Below are 19,313 nucleotides of genomic sequence, written 5' to 3' on the forward strand. Positions count from 1 at the left end.
TGTTTGGTTTTGAGAGAGTTCAGTGAAATGAAATGTGAAAAATCCTTGGTTATTACTACTAATAGGCAATTGTTTGAACAGAGCAAGGGAATACTGCGTGGTTTAAAATCAAGAAAGTTGTGTCAGGGTTGTATCCTTTAACCATACATATTCAATCTGTATACTAAGCAAATAATCTGAGAAGCTGGACTACATGAAGAAGAATATGGCATCAGGATTGGTGGAAGGCTCATTAACAACCTGTGATATGCACATGACACAACCTTTCTTGCTGAAAGCAAAGAGGACTTGAAGCACTTACTGAAGAAGATCAAAGACCACAACCTTCAGTATGAATTACACCTCAACATAAAGAAAAAAAATCCTCACAACTGGACCAATAAGCAACATCATGATAAACAGAGAAAAGATTGACATTGTCAAGGATTTCATTTTACTTGGATCCACAATAAACGCCTATGGTAGCATCAGTCAGGAAATCAAACAGTGTCTTGCATTGGGCAGATCTGCTGCAAAAGACCTCTTTAAAGTGTTGAAAAGTTGAAAAGCAAAAATGTCACTTTGAGGACGAAGGTGCGCCATGATATTTTCAATCACCTCATAGGCATGTGAAAGCTGGACAATAAATAAGGAAGACTGAAGAAGAATGATGCCTTTGAATTACGGTGTTGGCAGAGAATATTGAATATATCATGGACTGCCAGAAGAAGGAACAGGTCTGTCTTGGAAGAAATATAGCCAGATTGCTCTTTGGAAGCAAGGATGGTGAGACTTCGTCTCTCGTTGGACATGTTACCAGGAGGGACCAGTCCCTGGAGAAGGATATCATGCTTAGTAAAAGAGAGGCTTAATGAAAAAGCCTTGACAAGATGGATTGACACAGTGGCTGCAACAATGGGCTCAAACATACCAATAATTGTGAGGATGGCGCAAGACTGGGCACTGTTTCGTTCTGTTGTGCGTAGGGTCGCTATGAGTCGGAACCGACTCAATGGCACCTAACAACAACAACATTACTGCTAATACCATAGCACATCAGAAAATGTTTGTTGTTGCTCATGTAGATGATGATTGTGATGTTGGAAGAGCAAGTGAAATTAGATTCTAGTTTGACTCTTGCAGAGGGGTTTTTACAGTTGTAGTCATTATTTTTAATTAACTGATACATGATCAGGTGTAGGGAGATTAGATGCCCTAAGAGGGTCATCTACTTCAAACTAGGGATTCTAAATCCTCTAGATTTATAGTGGAAAGAACAAGAGCAACTGCTTTTTCTCTAGTTCTACATTTTGATGATACACATGACGGGTTAGGGGAGGACTTCATCACCATGGTGATGAGGCCTGGGATATTGTGGGGAGTGAAAGGAATGATGAAACACAGTGGAGAAAGGAAGATGGGGAAGGAGTCTGGAAGCATGTGAAAGAAAAAAAATATGAAGCCCAAAAAGAAACGACAAGATTAATAAACTGGGAGCTTAATGCTGTGTGTGCTAGAATAAAAACTTCCTGAATGAAGATTAGAGTCCTGGAGAATAAGGGGATTCTGAAAAGCAGATGACTAAAGGTGGAAAGTTATTGTGAATGCATGGGAGCAGCAAGCCCTAATCATCCATCATCCATATGGTTCTGAGTGGGGTTCTCAGCCTCCTTTTCACACAAACTATCTAATGACTCCGCACAATGGCCCAGTGAAATGATCCAAAGGGCGGCCCATCTTATATATGCGAATATGGGATTCAGAGGACGGGGACTTGTTCAAGTTCATAAAGCTGCTAAGAGGGAATTCGCATGCCGAATTTGTAGTACTTATTCCATGACACCACATGGCCACCTGGCTCAGTAGAACCTTAGGGAGTAGATTTTATGATAATGAGGTCTCAGAAACATGACTGAGAATTGAATCAATTTCTCTGGAGAAGGAGGAAGCTACAGGAAACCTTGAAAAAGGGGTATGTGTGAAAGTGAGTCTTTTCTTTAAACTAATGGTAAATTTTACATTTCTACATTCCATTTAAAAAATGTTTTCTATAGCTTAGGCTGAGAGTGGATGCTGAGACCCCGGAGTGTTGGAGGTGATGAGTAAAGAAATTGATGGGACTGTAGCAGAGGGAGAGAGCAGCCTTCTTTGTTTTGTCAGGGGCCAGTCATTCCTAAATTCTTGGATTATAGGGAAAAAGTTAGTGGGCTTTTACCTAACTGAATACTGGGCACCAGTATCAGAGCAGAGTTATCTCTGGAGATGGGAGGGGAGAGAATGCAACCTACAGGGCTTGGGCTTACTGTACTCTCTGGATTGTGGATTCTATTTAATGCAGAACAGAGCTGAGCCTGTTCTTGGCACTGACAAGCCAAAAAGACAAAGCCACCAGGCCATGCGACCATTTGTCCATGTGGTGGATGTTTCTAGAGGTCAGGGTTAAGCAGACAATGAAATTAAGTAAATGAGAAGAAATCATTTTGCTTTTGCAAGTTTGGTCTGCATTGGTTGAAAAAAAAACTTGTTTCAGAATGAATACAGAATTTCTTCATCTGCTCTGGGCAATTGCTGCCTTGAATTCATAGATGAATTCAACTGTATATGCTCAGCGAATGGGTCATTACTCAGTTTCTAGCAAGGAGAAAATGGGAAGTCAATCTCAGATTTTAAAGAAATATTGAGGGAATTAAGTAGTTCTCTGGACAAAGGTGTATAAGGGATGGACGAAAACAGAGATAAATGATTAAAGTACTAGTCCTCTACAAAATGTATGATTCTATTTGTGTATAATTTATCACCTTGGACTTAAGAACAAAAAAATGATTATATTTCAAAAGCAGCTAAGAAGAAACTTACTTGAACTTGAGCAACAGATACAGCCAAAGAGAAGAGAACAGGGACTTAAGTTGAACCACGCAAGAAAATAGCATTAAGAGGCTGGTGACTGGAAAAAGATTAGGGTTCCTGCCTTTTAGAAGTGTTATATTAGGTAGGAATTGATTCCATAGTCTGTACATATGCTTCAGGAATATGTGTTTTCCCAGGTGGTGACAGTATCAAAAGAGCCCTGGTGGCGCAGTGGTTAAGAGCTCGGCTGCTAACCAAAAGATCAGCAGTTCGAATCCACCAGCTGCTCCTTGGAAACCATATGGGGCAATTCTACTCTGTCCTATAGGGTTGCTATGAGTTGGAATCGACTCGACTGCAACGGGTGTGTGACACTATCAACCCACATAAAGAATCATCAGTGTATACCATCTTTTTTAGTATTATTGATATTTAGCCCTTGGAGAAAAGCCAGTAAAAGTAAATGTCATTTCCATTGTGCCCAGAGGTGCCCAGTTGGATATGAGTTCCTGTGAAAATGTACTAATTATAACACTGAATATCAGGAGGAGTTGGGGAGGGGAAGGAAGTGTCCCTCCAAATTTCTGCTGTGACAATAAATGAAGAGGACCATGGTTGAGCCTGAAAGTTGGAGCAGTGCCCTCCTTTATGAATGCGTAAAAGACACACTGGTAGACTTAAGCTGGGAAGACCCAGAGAGGCCTCCAAAGCTGGAGAGGTTCAGCATGAACCTATGATGTGGCTCTCCTGCGGCAGCCTCTGAAATTCTGGGCATCTTGCTGGCAGATTCAGGGCCTTACAGATAGCATATCAGAGAGGAAGCACAGTGAGCACAGTGGTTAAGAGTCAGATAAACCTGGGTTTGAATCCAAACTAGCATGTTTCCTGGTTATGTAACTTTAGGCAAATTATTTTCTCCAAAACCTGTTTTCCTCATCTTTAAAATGTAGTCAATAGTATATCCACCTCATAAGATTCTTGTGAAGATCCGTGAGGTTATCTGCAAACATTACGCACTGCTGCCTGGAACATTGTGAGCATTCAATAAATGATGGCTGTCGTTATGATTTTATTTAAGTCATATGTATTCAAGCTTCATCATATGACAGAGATAGTGAGAGCAGCATTCATAAGACATGACCTTCCAGACAAAGTTGGGGATCCTCAAACTAACAGCTAACCCAAGAGCTCCTTGGAGGAAGATAGTCAATGTCTGATCCCCATCATGTAGTCCTGGACCCCCTTAACCTCCCAGCTCCAACATCCTACCTTGTCCCAAACAACTTTGTAGACACAGTAACTGGTCCCATGTTGTGACATGATTGGGATATTTGTTTAAGATTTTGGGTTAAACAGATTGAAGGTATACTATCCTTTGATTCCATAGTGTTTGCTTATATACATTTTGTGCCCTTTTGGCTTCATCTCCTCCAGTGTTCAAGCAAAGAGTGGAAGCGTAAGAAAAGGCAATGGCTGCTGAGGGTGTAATGAGATACTATCGACTCTTATGCCCCTTCCACTGCTAGGCTGAGGGTGTACCAAGCTGGATTTGTGGACACCTTTGATTATTCTGTGGGAGATTTTGCCAATGGCTTTTTTTTTTTTTTAAAGCATGACAAGAAGTAAGCAGCAGAGTTGGCAAGAGAAAGTATTACAACCTGATAGGTGGGACTTTAGTCATTACAGAAGGAGCAAGACTAGGGAGAAGGGAGGGGAAAAAAGATAAGAGAATAAAAGTGAAAGAGAGAAATATGAAGACCTGAAAGTTGAGGAGGAAACTGAAGAAAGATGAAATTTTCTGAAGCTGATAAAGGTTAAGAATTAGGAAATGATAATAAATAGTTATTGAAAGTAAGAGTGAGATGATTAGAAAGCCTCGAACAAAGAATCGTTATAAGAAAGGGGTCTTTGAGGCATTATCTGATCCATCTCCTTGTCTTTATAAGTGAAAAAAAGAAAGACAAAGAGAAAAAAAAAAGAGAGAGAGAGAATCCTTTGTGTTTGGGCCTCAGGCCTCAGTTTCCTTATTGGCAAAACAAGGAAGTTGGACAACAATCTACAGTCACTCCTCACTTATCGACATGGTTAGGTTCCAAAGTCTAGGTTGTTATGTGAAAATGGACCATAACAAATTACAAAAAATTACAATATGGAGGATGACTGCATCATTACATAACTACCAAATTACATCATTACATAACTGCCAAACTATAGAGAATCATGGTCCAGCCAAGTTGACACATAACTGTGACCATCACAGCCAGTGTTACTTTCGTCTTGCACCTTGGTGTTTGTTACTGTCAGACATACATTGTTAATGCGCAAAATAGTCGGATAGTAGATTTTTACTATTGTCATAAATGCGAAATGTCAGATAACGAGATAGTCGATAAATGAGGAATAGGTGCATAAGGTTCTTTCCAAAGCTAACAATCTATGAATATGTGTCACATATATATTTTTAAGATTCCTTGTTTGGTTAAGATACATCATAATGGTCTGTATAACTTCCATGAAACCTACTCTGTGATATGAATGTATTTAATTTTCTTAGTTTTCAGAAAGTCAGGATCATAATGCCCTCAAAGTTTTAAGTAGCTTATACAGTGTGATAATTAAAAAAAAAAAAAAAAACTATTGCCTTGACCAGCCCCAGATATGTTCTGGGACTAATGTTAAACTTGGGAAAATAAGAATCTAGGCTAGGACGAAGTCCTAGAACTTTCTGGCATTCCTTTGGGTGATTCCTCAGTTTGTTCGTTGTTAAACTCTATGATATCTGTTTCCTTGGTGTCCAGGTTTTCTATTAAGTACAGCATATCAGGAGAGACTTGAGAGCTGGCCACAATGTTGATTCCACTGGTCTCTGGGGACATTTCTGTATGGAGTAAAAGGGCAGGCTCGGGGCTTGCGGGATCTGGATTTAGGCCTGCCAGGAAGGTGTGGCTGGACTCCCAGCATCCTGGGAGGCTCCACCTTTTCAAGAACCTGTCATTATCATCAGGGTCTTCCTCAGAAGCAAACTTGAATGTATTTCCCTCAGCTTTGGCTGAAACAGTTTGGGGACTGGGGCCCCTAGGAGGTGTACCCTTCTCTGGGGGGGATAGGATCGAACCTGCAGGGTCCTCCTGCTGCCCAGTACTGCTTGACTGAACCCCGGTAAACTCAAAGTTCAAGAGGGAAGCAGTGGAATCATGGTGGTGGCCATCTGACTTGGGCGCTGGCACCTTGGCTGATGTGATCAATACCTCGGGGACCTGTGGCATTTTGGGGGGGGAGGCCCTCACACTAGACTGAGGGGTCAGGCTCTGTAAAGTGCTTGTCTGGCTGGTTTCCCTGATTGTAGACAGTTCTCCCATGCTGGAATTCAGCTTGGGGCCTTCTTCCAGGGAGTAGGACTGCTTCTGGGTTGGTAAGGCCCAGTGGGGATTTCTCCGGGGCACGTCCAGCAGATCCCTGGCTGGGCTGAGGTCACCTGGCGGGAGGAATGTGGAGCTGTCACTGGCCTGCCTCCCAAAGCTTCTCCTTCTAGGGCTGGAGGGGTGTTCGTGGGCACTCAGGAACCTCTTGACTCTTCTGATCACGGAACGACGATGGCCGTGCTTCTCATAATCCCACAGCCACTCCTCGCCCGGAAATTCGGACTCAGATAGCCTGAAACATAGCGACAAAATAGAGACAGAGCAGCTTCAGGGGGTTGCCTTCAGGGCAGAGACTCAAAGCTAAGAGCTTGGTATTTTCCCATTGCAGATTTTGAAATGGGGGCATGATACTTTCACTTGAGATTGCCTAGCAGATATTCTCAAACTTTTTGGTCTCAGGACTCTTTTATACTCTTAAAAAATTACTGAGGACCTCAAAATTATGTAGGTTGTATCTGTGGACATTTCATATATTATAAATTATCACTTAGAAGTTTCAAAAACACAAGAATGGATAAGCACACATTCCGTTAGCTGTTATGTGATGACATCATCATGCATCGTGTTGTCTCTGGAAAACTCCACCTTACGCTGGTGGAAGGATGAGAATGAAAGAGGCGAATAACATGTTAGTTTATTGAAAGAAGAAATTTGATTAACAAGTCAACTAGAATATACAGGGTTTATTGAGTGATTAGGTGTTGGAAAACAGGGAGTGTCCAAAAAGGGGCTCGCTCAAGCAGCTGGAGTACAGGTTTTTAAAGGCAGTTAGGAGATTTCCAGTTGGGAAGTTATAATGATTGGATCTTCAGTATGTCTTTAATCGAACGCAGGGCCTTACAAAGCAAGGGTCTTTCTGTCATTGTTTGGGAATTGGTTGTTTTGGTGTGGTCAGTTAGAAACATTTTTAACTGTCACATGGTTCTCTTTGGGAACATTTTTGCAGTTAGAACACTTTGAAAACTCTCTATTCTTCTGTCAGGGTTTGTGCCTGGCATAACTGGCCATTTTGATTTACTGTTCTCAGAAAGGTTTTGTGTTATAACGAAAATAGGTTTGACCATAGGAGCCTGGAAGGGTTCAGGGATCCCTGTTGCTGTTGTGTGCTACTGAGTTGATTCTGACACATAGTGATCCTCTAGTACACAGTAGACCTGCACCATATGGTTTCCTAGGCTGAAATCTTTATGGGAGCAGATTGCCAGGTCTTTTCACCTGAGGAGCTGCTGGTGGGTTTGAACCACTGACCTTTTGGTTAGCAGCTGAGCGCTTAACCACTGTGCCACCAGTGCTCCTTACAGGGATCCCTAAACCAAAAAAAAAAACTAAACCTGTTGCGTGGAGTTGATTCTGACTCCTAGCGCCCCTATAGGACGGAATAGAACTGCACCATAGGGTTTCCAAGGAGCAGCTGGTGGATTCAAACTGCTAACTTTGTGGTTAGCAGCCAAACACTTAACCACTGCGCCACCAGGGCCCCAAACACACTTTGAGAATCACTGATCTAGAGACTTTGACAATAAAATGAAAAAAAAAAAAAGATATTGTATGTGTTTTTTTCTCCTGTATTATAGGTGAACTAAGGGTCTTGTCTCCCCAGCATCCACAAAACTTCCCCAAACAATGGATCACAGCTAAATTCAGAAGAGAATGCAAATAACAGCTATCATTTATTGACTATGTACTGTGGGCCAGCTAAGCATCTTGCATGCATTAACTCATTTGATTACCACAACAATGCTCTGAGTTGGTATTATTATTATTCACATTTTACAGGTGAGGAAACTGAGGCTCAGGGAGATTAAGCCCACATAGCTAGTGAGGGCTAAACCTAGAGGTCTAACTGCAAATCCTGTTTATATATCATCTATTCCATAGCACCTCTGTGGGAGAAAGGCCTGGTGATCTGCTTCTGTAAAGATTACAGCCCATGGGGCAGTTCTACTCTGTTACATAGCGACACTATGAGTTCTAATTGACTCCACGGCACCCAACAACAACGACAAGTGATGATTCGACTCCAGGGGCAGAATAATGAATAAAATACAATTCTTGCCCAGAGGTAATTTCGGAATATTGATAAGTAAACAATCTGGTCAATTATTTGCATTTCTGTCTGCTCCATTACCATTAAGGAAGGAGAATTGTGAACCTGTGAAAAGAGCATATTTGTTGAGGTGGTGAGGACTGGTGGTTGGGCTACACTTATAATTAAGTTTAATGGATTTGCTATTGCTAAGAATTTCCTGTTCTGTTTTTAACATTTAAAAATAAAACAGATAATCCTGCCATTTTAAATCTGCTCCTTAAGGCTGAAATAAAGTGGACAATTGAGGCAATGATAAGGGCTAGTTGATACTAAAGTCTACTCCTGCCTCAGATTACTTGGTTATTTGTCTCACATCTCTGTGGATTTAGAGTCTTATTGAGATTCGAAGAACTACTTAAGCCCTGTGCTTAAGCTACAAATGTTTCTCACGCTGGCTCTGGGAGCAGCGGTGACCAGACTGTCCCAGTTCAATGTCCATACTGACATCATGGTGAAAAGAAACTTTTAACTCTGCCTGGTGTTTTTCATGTGACATAAAGGAAAAAGTTGGGACAGTATAATACTGATATAACCTGAAAGGGCAAAGTGAGCAGCCAAAGCAAACGTCATTCTTCTGTGTTCATGAATAAAAGATGGGCAATTGAGATGATTAACTAGCTAAATGTCCTGGGCTGGGGTCCCATTACAGCCCTATGCTGTTATTCTAAAGCCCCAGCAGTGCCCTTGGCTACCAGATAGCCTTCTGGCCCAACCCTCCCATGCACAGCTCAGATTCTGTTACATTGACTTGAGAAATACCGACTCATGCTTCAGCGGCCTCGGTGACTCTGCTCGTTTCATTAGGTCAGATCTCCAGCCACACTTCACAGGAATCCGTTTAGTGAGGGAGGACACCGGAGGAGGGACAAGCCCAGTTGTTCATTAAGATTGCCATGCTGGATGCGCTCTGGGAATCTGAGGTTGAGTTGGGAATCTCTCCTTATAGGATAGGTATCTGTCCTCCATCTGGCATCTTGCGTATTTATTTGGCCTTTGTTTTCCTTAACTACTTCTTCTAAACATAAAACCTCATAAGAAAGACAAACTATTCAAAATGTTCTAGAAAAAAATGTATTATTATACAAAACTTTCTACCTATGCACTGCTGTGTTGGATATGTCCATTCAGCTGAGGCAAGAGGAATAAGCCCCTGGGTCACAGAATGGAGAAAAACAGAGAAGTTGGAAGAACAGACTGTAAATAAGGCTAGTGCTCTTTCTAATGTTCTCCTAACTCACGGCGTGACATTGGCGAATCTGCCTCACGAGTCTGTGGTGTGGACCCATGAGATTATCCACTGACTCACCCAGCTAAATTTACTGAGTATCTACCATGAACAATTTATTGTATTAGGTATTGTGTAACTCCTAAAGGAACTTATAATTTAAAAAGGAAGATAAGGCATGTACATAGATATCTACTTTTGCAGAAAAGATTGTCCCCCTCCCCCTTTTTACTATCGGTGGTTTTATTTACTTATTTTCTGCCTGTTTTTTTCTTTTAATATTGCTGAAAATATACACAGCAGAACATATATCCATTCATCCATTTCTACATGTACAATTCAATGTCATTGACTACATTCTTCATGCTGTATCACCATTCTCACTATCTCTACCCATATTGTTTCACTACCATTGAATTAGACTCGCTACCCCCCTAAACTTCTCATCTATGCTTTAGATTTACTGTTGACAATTTGGTCTCATAGATAATTCTTTCAAAGAGCAAAATGCTCATGGCAAACATTCTTTACTAATTTAGCTAAACAGTTGTTTAAAGATGACTTCAGGGGATAATTTCTGATCATGGTTTGAAGACTTTCTCAGGAAAACAAGGTTTTTGAGCTGGACTTTGTATAGAGTGTTGTTATAGTGTGCTATGAAGTCAATTCTGACTCATAGCAACCCTATATGACGGAGTAGAACTGCCCAATAGGGTTTCCTAAGTTGTAATCTTTACAGGAGCAGATCCCCAGGTCTTTTCTCCTGTGGAGTGGCTAGTAGGTTCAAACTGCCTACCTTTTGATTAGCAGCCAAGCACTTAAGCGTTACACCAACAGGGCTCCTTTGATACAGGTAGGAATTAGATAAGTAGAGAAGGGACCTGACTCTACCAATTAGTAGGTGTGGGTTCTTGAGCAAGTTACCTCTCCTCTCTATGAATCACTTTCTTCATCTGTAAATTGGGGATAATACCTATTTTTCAAGGTGACTTACAGGATTGAATGAGATAAGGGACAAGAATAGACTCTTTCTGGTTATTACCAGCCATGGTACACTCGTGTGGTATAATTCTTTGATTGTTTCTCCTTGATCCTTGGGCAGCTGAAGGGTGCCAGAGTACAAAACTCACTCTTTTTCAATAAAGAACTAGAAAGATAGATGCTTGCTTTGCCCGTATGAAAATCTCAAGCTACGTGAAAAGCAACATTAATGAATTTTGTCACCCAGAAATGCTTTGGATAAGAACTATGACTTGAGAACTTTCCACGCCTTTAGTCAGAAACTGGGTCTTTGGAAGAACTCTTGTGGTCTGTGATCTGGGGGTGGTTTTCTGTGTCTCATGCAGAAGTGATAAATAATGCCCTCCAGGTCTTTATGGCTATGAAAAAGCAGTAGGAAAACTCCCCAGTGCGATGAACCTAATGACCTTTCTTCTAAAGGTCCCAGTGATGGAAGGTTTCATTGCCAACACACAATGCCCTTCTCCTTTCTCTGATCGACTTGGTTCTCAATATTATGACAGCAAAAACTGTGCTTCAGGAACAAAATTGTTTAAAGTTTAGCACATACAGATAGAATAAAAAATTATTTCCCAATGGAAAGGCTAAGATGTACCTTTTAGGTTCTTTTATTCTTTCTGCTCTTTCTTATTTGATTTTTAAAATGTAGCTTTAGTAAAGGATAAGTACAGTACTGATGTCCAAATATAATGCCACTTAAAAGGCACGAAAACAATTATAGCTGAAACATTATATGATAGAACTTAAGTGCTCTCCTTATATTGTCATATATTAGAGAAGGTCAGCTTAAAAACTTAGGTCTTTTGTTCTGGAACTCATTTGGACTGAGGTAGGCAGGTAATTTGAGATAGGAGGACATTCATGGAAAGTGCCATGCAGCCATCAGTTTCCAGAAGGTGGAATTTGAGAATTGCCTCTGTGGTGATGAAAATGATTTATTTTGAGAGCTTGCAGAGCCAGGAGAGCTGCTGCCCAGCCTGACACTAACTAGCTGTATGACCTTGGGGGACTCACTTAAACTCTCTTTGGCTTATAGTATCCTACTTTGTATACTGGAACCCTGGTGGCATAGTGGTTAAGAGCTATGGCTGCTAACCAAAAGGTTGGCAGTTCAAATCTACCGGCTGCTCCTCGGAAACACTATGGGACAGTTCTACTCTGTCCTGTAGGGTCGCTAGGAGTCAGAACTGATTCGATGGCACCTAACAACAACAACAACACTTTGTATACTAATGATCACAATACTCTACATGCCTGACAGGTTGTTTGGGAGTTCAAATGGGGTGATATCTGTGGAAAAGCTGTGAAGAGTAGAAAATATAAAGAGGACTCTGTCAATGACTGGCAAACTTTCAGATGTGGTTTTCCAAATCATCATTGACTTCTTACACATGGTTAGAGGAAATCAGAGTGTCTGCCTGAAGGTCATTCCTTTTTTACCTTCACGAGTGTCCTTTAAAAAATGTGAATACACCTCAGAGTTGTCACCTAACAATGAACACCTTAGGAGGGATAGCTTAACAGCCACTTAAGGGTAAGATGAAGGCATGGGGTCAAATGGAGAGGAAATATTAGGATGGGAAGAAGCTGGGTTATTAGAGGGAAAGAAGATTGGGCTGATCGGGCAGTACAGGTTTCGGAGCCAGGACTGCGCTGACCTTGCTGCTCAATATAGTTTGGTGTACCATTTGCCATAGATTGACAAACCCTGCAGTATACATTGACGGCACAATATAAATCATCAATACAGAAATCCAGAAAAAATGAGAGTGAGAAAAGTTGTGCCACATAGTGGGATATTTTTGAAAGGCAGGAGAAAGATAGATTGGGGAGAGACAAAAGGTGATATTAAGCCAGCCAGGCTGGTTGGTTGTAGTAAAGTCTAGAAGGCACAAGAGCAGGTATTATTATTTCTATGTGTCAAATTAATGTCTGGATTGGGATGTGTTCTTATTTTAATCTCTAGTGTTAAAAAGACAAACCCAAACTTTTCAAATATCTACTGAGTATCTACAAAACCAAGGGGCCCTGGTGGCGCAACAGTTAAGTGCCCCACTTCTAACTGAAAGGTTGGTGGTCTGAACCCACCAGCAGCTCCATGGGAGAAAGATCTAGTGATCTGCTCCCGTAAAGATTACGGTCTTGGAAACCCTATAGGGCAGTTCTACCCTATCACATAGGATCACTATGATTGAGTCAACAGCACCAATAACAGCACCAACAACACTTATAAAATCATTAGCCTCACAGTCTCCATTCCTTCTCAAATAACAAAGATCTGAGGACATAAGCAGCAGTGATTTAATTCCAGATTCTTTAAAAGAGCTGGGGCTTGCCAAGGCTACAGAAGAACACTCTTCACCTCCTGTTGCCATAACAAAAGAGAGGCAGAAGACAGCAGGGCTGAAGATGTCAACAGACTTCCATATTTCCTTGGGATATGTCTAATATGGAAAGACTGAAATAACCCTGATGACTTGAAAGATTTAATGCATTTTTCCCAAAGCAAGCTTTTTGCAAAGCAATCCCCTTCTCACTAGGGTGATCAGGTAAATATAGAACTTCAAAAGATTGAAGAGTAAAACCAGATGATGCTTGCTTTCTTTCAATTTTTTGCTTAAAAGTGTTATTTTGACAATTTACATTCAAACAGTAAAAGGTCATTTTAACATAATTGAAATGAAGACTTTAGGAAAATTATGTTTAATATGATGATTTCTGCTTTTCATGTCAGATTTATTGTTTTCCAAACTGCTGTGTATTCAAAGTCAGGTGATTACCTTGGAGGGAGCTGATAATTTGCCTAAGAATCTATTAGGGCAGAGGCACACGGAGAGGAGCATTTATTCATGAACAAAGCAAAATTTACTCTTCTCTTCAAACCTATTAGAGGCAAATGCTGTTATTTTTTAACCTCCTGTGCTGCCGAATCCCCGTCAAAGCTGTAGCCAAGGATTTATAAGACTGGCAAGGTAATCCTCTGAGCTAGGAGGTGCGGAGCTGAGGGTTACCAGGAAATCCCAGTGGTACAGAATGTTGTATCCATGTAGTCCTCCCATCTTTGCTCCCTTTCTGGTGGGCAGTTTTAAGCTAGTAAGCATCATGGGAGGTACTCTGAACCCAGAAAGCTGCACCTAGAGCTGGCAACCCTTCTACTGCCTGATCTGATGGCTTAGATGAAGGATTATGGAAAATCTGGTTTAAGAAGTGGCTTAATGCACCCTCAAAGAGATATATCTAGCCTCAGGCCACCACCCTGTTTATGCTCACCCACCCCTGGCTGCCTGACACAAAAAAGAAATTATGGCCAAAAGTCTATCTGCTTGTAAGATGATCACCATTTCTCACACTGTTGTATTCTATAGAAGTTTTGCTACAAAAGAAAATTAAGTCATGAATACCTCTGACAGTTTAAAAGGTGACAATGGAGCAGCAATGGTGACCCCACTGAAAGAATCCCTGAGTAAGTTCTAAAATTATGAATATAATGCACATTCATCTCCTTGGGAGGTTTTGTCTCTCGTTCCTTTCTGTCACAGTAAGTGAAAATCAATATTCCAAGATTACATATTTGTTGAAGTTAGTGATTCAGAATTTGAGATATTTTTGGTTGTTTATAACACAAGCATGCAATACTATATGTCAGACTATGTATTTCTGGGGAAAGCTAAAATATTTGAATACAGTTGGCTAAGAAAGGATTACTGAATTAAACACCAATCTGGAAGCACATTTTAACCACACTTTAATGAAATCTTTGTTTGCTAAAATATGCATTTTGGTATATTTGAACTAATATTACTGAGAATACTCCTGCCCTACTGTCTATAAATCAAATGCTTTGTGCACACTAAATACAAATATGTATAATTGCAAAAAAAAAAAAAAAAAAGGTCAACTCATAACGAACCTATAGGACGGAGTAGAACCATCCCATAGGGTTTTCTTTATGGAAACAGACTGCCACTTCTTTCTCCAGTGGAACGGCTGGTGGTTTCAAACTGCTGACCTTAGGGTTAGTAGTCTAGCCCTTAACCACTGTACCATCAGGGCTCCTTAGTGCCATGTGTAAGCCCTCATATCACACATGAGTGATCATCTTATGAGCAGATAGACTCTCTTCTCCAGAATTTCAAACCCTTTAGGTGTTACGGATGGATAGTTTGTTGTTGTTGTTATTAGGTGTCATCGAATTGCTTCCGACTCATAGCAACCCTACGTACAACAGAACAAAACACTGCCCAGTCCTGCCCCATCCTTACAATCGTTGCTGTGGTTGAACCCATTGTTGCAGCCACTGTGTCAATCCATCTACTTGAGGGTCTTCCTCATTTTTACTGATCTTCTACTTCACCAAGCATGATGTCCTTCTCCAGGCACTGGTCCCTCTTAATAACATGTCCAAAGTATGTGAGATGAAGTTTCACCATCCTCGCTTCTAAGGAGCATTCTGGCTGTACTTCTTCCAAGACAGACCTGTTTGTTCTTCTGGCAGTCCATGGTATATTCAATATTCTTCGCCAACGTAATTCAAAGGCATCAATTCTCCTTCGGTCTTCTTTATTCATTGTCTAGCTTTTGCATGCATATACGGTGATTGAAAATACCATGGCTTGGGTCAGGCGCACCTTAGTCCTTAAAGTGACATCTTTGCTTTTTAACATTTTAAAGAGGTCTTTTGTAGCAGATTTGCCCAATGCAATGGATTGTTTGATTTCTTGACTGCTGCTTCCATGGGTGTTGATTGTGGATCCAAAAAAAATGAAATCCTTGACAACTTCAATCTTTTCTCCATTTGTCATGATGTTGCTGATTATTAGGGCTCTTCAAATGCCCTTAGGGGATTCGTGCTTTACTGTTTGTTGTTTTGATTTTCAAGATAGGATTAAAGGTAGTTATGAAACTTTAGGTGTTAACTTCGCTGTGTTCCATTCTTTAGAGTCTTGAACATTAGTGTTAATGGATAATCCCAAGTACTTAAAAAAAATACAAAATTCTGAACGATTTATGACAGCATAATGTGAAGATAAGTGTTCTACCTCAAGCCAGCTGTGTCAGGTTAGGTCTGGACCTTGTTTTTTGTTTGTTTGGTTTTTACAAATTTTTATTTTCAGCAAGGCTGGCTTGAGTTTTAGAATTCTGGGTTTGTTCTGGTAAAGTTATGTTTATCAAGCATAAGTGTTTACCACTGCCCCAAGAAGACCCATTTTCGCTTTAGGGCTTGGGTGTGTTTTCTTGCTGTACATCTTATGGGCAACTCTTCTTTTGGCTGCTAGTGGGTGTTTTCTTAACCTTGGTTAATAGTGTCTCTGTGGTTAAGCTAACGAAAAAACCAAAAAACCCGTTGCCATCGAGTCAATTCTGACTCATAGCGACCCCACTGGACAGAGTAGAACTGCCCCATATAGTTTCCAAGGAGCGCCTGGTGAATTCAAACTGCTGACCTTTTGGTTAGCAGCCATAGCTCTTACCCACTACGCCACCAGGGTTTCCAGCTAATGAAAAGATGCCTTAATTAAAACAGCAGATAAGAAAGCGTTCCATATTATGACAAAATAACAAACTGAACACATTCAACTGAAATGATCTCAGGCATGATAACAGGAAAAGATTTTTCACTTCTCAATTAATTTATAGGATGGCTTATTCAGTAGAGCTTCCTGGCCATACAATAATTATCACTATTGATTAAATGCTCAAGACTGGTATAATCATGAAAGCATTGCTATTTTGGGTACTCAGATTTTCAACTGACCTTTTTTCATCTAAAGTGTTGATTCTGAAGTTGTTTTTTAACATACCCCATACAAGGATTGGAGCCCTGGTGGTGCAGTGGTTAAGAGCTCCGTGCTAACCAAGAGGTCTTCAGTTTGAATCCACTGGCCACTCTTTGGAAACCCTATGGGGTTGCTATGAGTCAGAATCTACTCATTGACAATGAGTTTGGTTTGTTTTTTTGGTATACAAGGATTGGGAGCTGGAGCTTCAGCACTGGTTTGCTGTTAGAACTTATAAAATGTAGTTTTAAAACAATGGCTTTTTGGTCTCAGATTGGACAGAGAAAGATGGGCCTTGATAGAACTTGGTTTGAATAAGACATGATTATGATTGGATGGGAGTCACTGGTGGTGCAAACTGTTAATGAGCTCAGCTGCAAACTGAAAGGTTGGAGGTTCCAGTCCATCCAGAGGCTCCTCAGAAGAAAGGCCTGGCAATCGACTTCTGAAAATTCAGCCATTGAAAACCCTATCGAGTACAGTTCTACGCTGACACACATGGGATCGCCATGAGTCAGAACTGACTCAAAGACAGCTTTTTGTTTTTAATGATCGGATGTGGTGAGAACATTGCTTCTGGCTTCATTAGACACACAGGCACCATCTCCCCTTGCTGTGAGTTTGTTGACTTCACACCCATCCTCGACTCCTCCCCTGTAGCTCAGGCGCTGAGGTCTCTCTCCTGGTGATAGCCCCAGCCCCTTGCCATTGCTCCCTGCTCCTCCAGGACCTTGCTCTGTCAGCCCCTCTCGCTCCTATGTCTTCCCTCTCCGTCTCCATTGAGCTCCTGTCTCTTGGCCCGTCTTTTTTTTCTTTCCTTTCTCAGAGCAAGCAGAGTTCTCAGTTTGTTTCTTTATTACTTACTGCATCGTCTGATAAAGAATTTGAGGTAGCTTACAAAAACACACACAAAGCAATAATATATAAAATTAGGCTAATATACTGGAGCTAAAACAAGGAACAATAATAAGATGAGACAAGACACAGTACCTAGAAATACATGCCATAAAATCCCACAGAATTACTAAAGGTAGCCTACAAATTTGGTCTTAAGCTCTCCTCCCCAAAATGAAAAGGAAACCATCATTAGTTATAAAATTCATAGTCCAAAATTATACAGTGTAAGAGTTGTCCAGTAGAAGGAAAGCTTTCTTTTTTCCTACTGATGTCTGAGATAAAAGTCTCACATGGGTCCTCTGATAAAAGGGATGCTTAGCCATACAGTCACTCCTTGGAAACCCTATGGGGCAGTTCTACTCTGTCCTATAGGGTCGCTATGAGTCGGAACTGACTCGGCGGCAATGGGTTTATTTATTTTTGTTTGTTTGTAAGCCATACAGTGGACAGTACTCCAGTGAATACCATAGGGAGTATTAATGGTTCTGACTGTACAAGACCTGGGCATAACAGCAAGGTGAAATTCAGTATAAATGGTTATAACAAGTAACTCTAAAAATGGTGGCAGGGTGGAGGAGCGTTAAGTTTCCTTTTGCCTTTAAACATGCTCAAGACACTCCCATTTTAAAACGTTATAAAGCAAAACAAATAAAAAACATGCCATCACTCTCACCCAAAACAAAACCCAAAAGCCTTGCCTTGACTCCGTGCACCTTACTGGTACTATCTGGTCTGTCTCCTCCCAATCCAGACTTCTCAAAAGAGGTTTCCATGGAGAGTTAATGAACTAAGAAATTATTGTGTTCTTTTTGTTTTGTTTTAGTTATTTAAGCATAAAAATAGTATTGTGGTTATATTTGCTTTATTAAAATCCATTGGTGGCAGAAGGTAAAGATGAATGGGATATAGATGAAACAAGATTGGCACTTGAAAATTGAAAGTGGATGATGAGTACATGGAGGTTTATTATAGTTTTCTCTTTACTTTTGTATATTATTATACTTTTCCATAATAATAAGTGTTTTTTTAAAAAAAGTTTACACCTATGTACTGATAACAATCAAATGCATTCTCTTGCCAAGACTGTGTTCTGTACTCACTGCCTGCTTGCCGTCTCCATGTGAATTTTCCAGACACCTTAAATTAAGCTTGTACAAAATGGAGCTCACTGTCTTTCCCTGAAGGCAGCTTCCGCCCTTATGTTCTCTATTGTCCTTAGTTCATTACCATTCAGCCAGTCATTCTTAATTCCTTCTCCTTCCTAGAATCTGTCTCTTCTGCCGTCTCCATGGCCTGTATCCCTAGAAACACCACCCTAATTCAGGCACTTATCCTCTCCTGTCGAACCAGCCTGGTAACAGGTCTCACTAGCTCTAATTTGATCCCCAGCCATCCACCTTTCAGCCAGCTGCCTAGGCTAACCTATCTAAAACACAAATGTGACCATACCATTGAATAACTTTGAATAAAGGCTGAAGCCCTTACCCAACCTATAAAACCCTCTGTAATCTTCCCTCTCCTCCCTCCCAGACTCGTTTCTTGGCACTTCTGCTTTGCGTACCAAATTGTTCCCCTCAATACACTATCATTCCTTTTTGTCTTTGCTCATGCTGGCCTAGAAGCTACCCTCTGCTGACTCACCTCACTCTTATCCATGTGTTAGCTTCTAATTCATTCTTAAAGATGCGTATTTGACTCCCCAGCTCCAAGAAGGCTGGGCCAGGTGTGACTTCACTGTGTTCCCATAAGACTCTGAGCATGTCTCCATTACTGAATTTACCTCATTGTATTATAACTTATCTCCTTATCATGTCTGTGAGGTTAAAAGTGGGCTTATTATTATTATTATTGCCTATCTCTAGCATCTGGCATAGAATCCACCCCATAGTAGGCCCTGAAAAAATTTTAGTTGAATAAATGAATGAGTCAATTCCATATATGAAGTTGCAAGGGAAAACATGATATTTTAAATTTGTACTTGAGATGGAGAAGGGGAAAAAAACTTACTTCCGTTTAGTAATGTATACTTGGTAAATGCACAGAAAATAGGGCAGTGT

The 19,313-nt window shown here is 40.7% G+C and overlaps 1 protein-coding gene across 1 annotated transcript in view; it reads right to left on the reverse strand.

Moving 5' to 3' along the window:
* Positions 1-5,234: 5,234 nt before the first annotated feature.
* Positions 5,235-19,313, reverse strand: part of BEST3 (bestrophin 3) — a 42,987-nt gene continuing 28,908 nt past the window's right edge. The window contains exon 10 of the mRNA XM_004386437.3: positions 5,235-6,480. Within this exon, the coding sequence (XP_004386494.1) occupies positions 5,529-6,480 (952 nt within the window). The 3' untranslated portion in view covers positions 5,235-5,528. The remainder of the gene's footprint in view (positions 6,481-19,313) is intronic.

Source organism: Trichechus manatus, unplaced genomic scaffold, assembly GCF_000243295.1.
Source record: "Trichechus manatus latirostris isolate Lorelei unplaced genomic scaffold, TriManLat1.0 scaffold00164, whole genome shotgun sequence".
In the NCBI taxonomy this organism is placed as follows: domain Eukaryota; kingdom Metazoa; phylum Chordata; class Mammalia; order Sirenia; family Trichechidae; genus Trichechus; species Trichechus manatus.